The sequence below is a fragment of the Odontomachus brunneus genome, unplaced genomic scaffold (genome assembly GCF_010583005.1).
Source record: "Odontomachus brunneus isolate Ranch 3 - 2012 unplaced genomic scaffold, Obru_v1 Obru_scaffold_159, whole genome shotgun sequence".
NCBI classification, from domain to species: domain Eukaryota; kingdom Metazoa; phylum Arthropoda; class Insecta; order Hymenoptera; family Formicidae; genus Odontomachus; species Odontomachus brunneus.
In genome coordinates this window covers 625,368-631,405 of record NW_022639609.1, presented here as the reverse complement: position 1 = coordinate 631,405, position 6,038 = coordinate 625,368, and the positions used below count along the sequence as shown (strand labels likewise).

General features: G+C 34.5%; 1 protein-coding gene across 4 annotated transcripts in view; it reads left to right on the top strand.

Annotated features, from left to right (window-relative positions):
• Nucleotides 1-6,038, top strand: part of LOC116850902 (microtubule-associated protein futsch) — a 105,897-nt gene that overhangs the window by 73,532 nt on the left and 26,327 nt on the right. For all 4 annotated transcript variants that reach the window (XM_032829725.1, XM_032829726.1, XM_032829727.1 and 1 more), the window contains 3 exons: nucleotides 3,146-3,244; nucleotides 4,733-4,905; nucleotides 5,014-5,171. In XM_032829725.1, the coding sequence (XP_032685616.1) occupies nucleotides 3,146-3,244; nucleotides 4,733-4,905; nucleotides 5,014-5,171 (430 nt within the window). The remainder of the gene's footprint in view (nucleotides 1-3,145; nucleotides 3,245-4,732; nucleotides 4,906-5,013; nucleotides 5,172-6,038) is intronic.

The window sequence follows — 6,038 nt, the reverse complement described above, 5'->3', positions numbered from 1 at the left end:
GAGAGAGAGAGAGAGAGAGAGAGAGAGAGAGAGAGAGAGAGAGAGAGAGAGAGGGAGGTCGTGTGGAATTCGTTTCGCGAACCGCATTGCCCGTTGCTGGCTTTTTCCCTCTTTTACTTTCTTCTTTCTTCCTTTTCTTCCTCTTTTCTTCGCTAATTTTCTCCGACTACACCACTCTCTATCCACGGCATTGATTGATACTGCGACGTTGCTAGGCAACGTCTCGGAGCAGACTTGTCTGTGTACACAACAGTGTAGGATTACGTGAGAGCCCGTTCGAGCTCCCCTGGCAACGAGTTACGTGCCATTGTACCGCATCATCAATTTTTTAATTCGACCCAAGACTCCGGGCGAAATTTTTTCCGAGTTCCCCTCCGTCTGTGTGCGAAAAGAGGTCTGAGAAAAGCCCGAGTCTCTCGTGATAGATCGTAGAATATTGAAAGATAAGGTCAAGCCTTCAGAGAGTAGTTATCAATTTTAGAAATCATTTTTACTATCGTTCGCCCCTTCTAAAGAATTTATTTAATATACACATTTTCATATACTACGCGCACACGTAAGCAGTAATCCGTGATTTTTTATAATTTTTAATTTTTCGATTGTCATTTTTATTGCTTTTACTGCGTTCCTCTTTTTTACACGGCTGGCGAATATGTTGAGGATATTGGAAATTTTCTTGCTTGATGTCAAAAGTGGAGTATCTCCGCGTTGAAGTTGGCAATGGAGGGTTGCTACAGGATGTGGCGGCGATCGATTGCCAGCTGGCAAGGAACCACGTGACGAGGTGCGGTGTTGGTGACGTCATGGAACGACTGCCCCGAGTAACTCTCACGGCAAACTGTGACTGCTGATTCATTCATCCTAATTATCTCATTACGTTTCGGAAGAACCGCACTCCCTTTGTTCTCTCATTGCGTCGCTCCTGTAATTTGCACACGACCGCGTTCTTCCACGTGAATTCGCATAATATTTGCATTCCACGGCTTTTCCACGAGATAAACATTGCAATCCTCCCGCATCTCTGTATTTATTTTTCGCAAAACCCAAGTCTTACGGACACCTAAAATTAATTAAAAAACAATTTTTTTTCTACTAATTTTTTCATAGTACATGTTTTACTAATTGTGTTTTTTTTATCCATGTTGTTAAGGGGATACTGAAGTCGATAACAAACTCGAACAATGTTGGTGATACAGAGACGATCGTCACTAACACAATCACGCTATCCTTTTCGTTTTTTTTTTACATACGTAACTTGTATAAATGTGGAAAACCTAATCACGCATGTATAGAAATCTTACTGCAAACTTTTTCGGTTTTCTTAAGCTTCCGAACTAAGATGCGAAAGTTCTTTAAAATTTTTCTGTTTGGAGTATCCACATTTTCGGTATATATAAGCCGTGGAACTTTTGGATTAAGCAAATATTACGCTAACTTGAGATTTTACATTTAAATATTTTTTTTGTTTTCATCACATATTGAGCAATGCTCCTATTTGTTTTTGCACGTACTTTTTATTGTGTAAAAGCATTTATAATTCTATACAAATTCTATACAATATGATGATAGACTTTACAGAAAAATGTTGGTATTCTGTCGATAAAGTTTTCAACTTCAGCATCCCCTTAAAAATTAAGTTTGTCAATATCCTTAAAGAGAAGTAAATTGACAATGCAATTGTTTTTTTGAACGATTTCAAAGAACCTCAATAGCTATCTATAACTTTTAAATCATGTATCAAATTGTCCTCATTTTTCTCGAAATGTATTTCATGTAGATTAGATCATTCTTGCATAATTACGGCCATTTTAGGAAACGAAATGTGTTATTAAAAATATGTTATATTTCTAGCGAAATTTAGTACGTGTCTTAGTAAGATGAATTTTTCTGAGTCTATTCCTATTAAAAACATGATAAAATTGAAAAGAATTTACATAGAAAAAAGCTATAATATTCTTTCTATATGCACATCTATAACTCACTCTTCGAATTGATTTCAATCCGCACCGTCACGTGCTACTCACCTACAAAGAGCTGGGAAAACGTGAAGCATCGCTCGAATAATACGATATTAACTTACTTTTCTCATTTATCACAAGCTATAACTAGGCTTGGCAGCTCCTACTATCTTAACCTTAACCTTACATCACCCGGTGGCTGAACTACCCTACCTCTATGAAGCCAGACCGCTGCGTTCTTGCGCATTTATACGCAGTTGTGACCCACTGTCTTGCTAACTGTTGTCTGCGAACGTCTTGTCTTGAACTTTGACGATAACTAGGTTGGGATTACTCGCAACGCTCGATTTCACGCGCATTCTAATTAAGCGGCACCATAACCGATAATGTTTAACAAGTAAGATTGATGCCTGGCCTTTGAGAGCCGATACTGTTGTTTCCGAATGTTATACTGATTATATTATATTGATTTTTAAAAATCTAATGAGTGAAACGTTTCGCTCCTTCTCAGTAAACAATGAATGTTGACAAAAGGTGTCAGGATTACCATTAATCAAACATAGCCGATATTTATGACTATAAACGCGTATTTGACGTGGTGAAATTATGAAAAATAAATATATAAGCGTTTACATATAACGCTTGAATTATTGCGTTAGCTTTCATTTTCATTTATTCATTTTCGAAACCGTATTTATATATATTTTTTATATAGTTTGTTTTCAACTTAGAATCTAATGGAACAAATAAGTACATTTTTTATGGAAATTTTAATCTTTGGACCTCGTGTTTCTTCTTATCATCCAATTTCCGACAGCATCCGCTTGCGGCAATCGCGGATATACCTCTTGGGTTTAACGTGGTCAGGCATACACCGATGATCTAAAACGAGAACAACCTACTTTCTATTCAAAATATCAGGGCCAGGCTCTCGGAAAAGCTTGGCCAAGTTCATGAGAGAGAGAGAGAGAGAGAGAGGGAGAGGGAAAGGGAGGGAGAGAAAGAGAAAGACAGCATATTACTGGAATACCTAAAGTTACGTACTCGAGCTTGAAGAGCGATTTATATGCGGACGCCATCCTTAGGAGTTTTTCGATATTGCGGCGATCCGCTTAACATGTATGAAGAGGACTCAGCTGGAGAAAAGTTCAGCTATATTTAGCAATCACTCTTTCTGATTGTTATAGGTTTTCTATCATGGGACAAAGACAACTGTCACGTGGATCTGGAGAAAGAATTATTGGCTTTAGTAGCACAAGCCCCCGAAGGCGAGGAAGCCAGAAACGGTAATTATTATTTTGAGCAGGGACTGAAATCAGTATTACAAATATTTTTTTCATTCCACTATACTTTGGTATTATACAACAATCGGAAAATAATCGATTTCCGTAAATCCCAGTATTATGAAAATTTCGATGTAATTCTGAATGCTGGACGTCGAAAATGTCCAATACCAGAGAAATAAATCGACGTTCTACCTTAATTTATTATTATTAAATTTTATATATTTATATTTTAAAAATTGTAGTCTATTTTTATGAAAAATTTATGATGTAGCAAAATAACTTTACTTATAGACTATCACTGCACTGAAAAACATGGTAAAATTAAAAAGAATTTACATGAGAAAGAGCTATATTTTCTTCTTGTCTGGATTAAGAATTAATTAATCACTCTTGTGATTTCAAGGGACGATATTTTCACTATTGCTTCATGTGAATTTCCGCTTGTTTCGAACGAAAGTAGAAATTTAGAGAATACCAAGACGAAAATTGGCGGTGTAGCAGTTTCTTCAAGCATACTTAACGAGATTAGAGATACTACTAAAAAATTTACCATTTCTTTAGCAAGGTAAACTGTGCTGGCAGCCTATTCGTGCACTGCTAGAAAGACTGGTATACACAGAAAAATATCATTCTATTACTAAGGAAATCGATTATTCAGTTTACTTTCGTACTTTTAGGTAATTGTTATCTTCAACAAAGAATATTTTCATGATAATAGTTTGAAAATATACTTAGCACAAATTTTAAAAAAGCTCATCGTTTTGTGTTTAAAAAAATAATTTATTCTCTTTATAAGAATATTGTATATAAAACTTTATCGAAGAAAAGTTGGTTCTATGCAATGAGCAAACCAAATTTCTCTTTTAATTTAACATTCTAGATTGAAATGCTACTTTGAGAAAAAAATCCTTTAATATTTATTTATGGACTATAAAGTTCATTTTTGCAAAATGAAGTTTATTTCTGCAAATAAATTTTACATCCCGCAAATAAATTTTTAAATATTTTTTCTCTGTATAAACTTGCTGGGATTGAAAATATATTAGATTTGGTTTCCGGGTTTGAGTCGCGTGGATTCTTCTTCGTCTGATTCTACTTTGGCGACTAAAAAAATTATTTTTTTTTTTTATTTTCTTTTCTTAGTTTGGCTCAAACCCGAAAACCAAATCTAATATTCATGGACACCGCAAAAGTCTCAAGTATCAAATTGAGAATATATTGTAAGTAAATTTTTAATGCTTATAATGAAGTTATGATATGTTTGTAGGGAATGTAAACTTATAAAATATTTCAAAAAATATTTTAATAAATATTTCAAACAAGTAACATTTATTTGAATGCAGTATGTATTTTTCTGTGTATAAAATTGAAAAAAATTTCATATGAAGAGAAGCTATAATATTTTCCTCATGCACTGAAATTTTGATAATGCTGGCGTTATGTTACCACGTAACACGCGTCGATAAAATGAGCAAATGGGCTTTTCAGGCGAAAGGTTGATCCAATATGCCACCGAGAATCTCGTGACGGAAGTTCTCATACACCCGCAAACGAATACATTGTTACAATGTATCCGTAACTTTCTCGCAAGCTTCACGAAACACCGGCACATCATACACGCTGGATACACATTCGGTGGTAATGGTTCCTGGATATTGCAGGTACTTACACAACTCACACAGCGTAATTAAATAATGCTATTAATATCGCGCGAATTCTGAAAGAGTTATTATCGCGAATTAAGCAACACGATCAATACTGTTATTCAGGATGGGACCTTCAGTCTCGCAGACTTTCTGGATGCGTTCAGTGAACATGAGGTGCAGAGAGTCCTTCGTGCCTACGAAAATAGTGTTACCGTAGATATACATTGCGTGGGTGTCGGCGATTGGACGACGAGTCGATTATCGAAGGAAGCTTGTTGCAGGTGTGTACCTCGTGCGTTTTTACATAAAGGAGATATTCTCGTCTCTCTCGCTGTTCGTACACCGAAAGCCGCCTCCGTGCAATGGCAAAGATAGGATGTTGACATAACTAATCGAATGATTAATAAGAATATGTAAATTTTTATACATGTATTAAATCATTTAATACATGTATTTATACATATATTAAATCTTATATTGGTGTTGAAAAACTCACGACCTTTATTTTACTTTCTCTGAATAATTTAGAAATAATTTTTTCCCAGCAAGAACGTCAAATTTTCGAGATACAAATTATCGAAAAAGCTAGGCTTTTCGCGAGCTAAACCTCGAATGATTAAATGGATAACAAAACACTTTTTTTATCAATTTTAAATAAACTTTAATAGAATTCTAATTTGAGACTTAACTATAAAAATATATTATAAAAAAAATTTGAAATTTGCTATAAATAATTTTCCTCGACCTTTTCGCCAAGAGAAACTTGTCTCTACCCAAACAGCACAGATCTCCACAGAATCCGAAGACATTTTGAGAACGTCCTTACGTCCTGAGAACGTCCCAGGATATCCTCCGGAGATCTTATGCTGTCCAGGAAGATTGATTGAAAAGCTTTTCGATAAAATTAATTTCGAGTTCTAAGAGATCCTCTTTATATAATATATTTATATTATATATATGCATATATATGTATATATATTATAATATCTAATAATATAATTAATTTTTAATTAATGATATAGTATAGAAGTATCCCAGATAACATAATATCTAAAATCGGAACATAAGATGTCTTAAAGATAATCTTTAAGACGTCTTATATCCCGATTTTAGATATTATGTTGTCTGGGATATTAAATCTGATAATA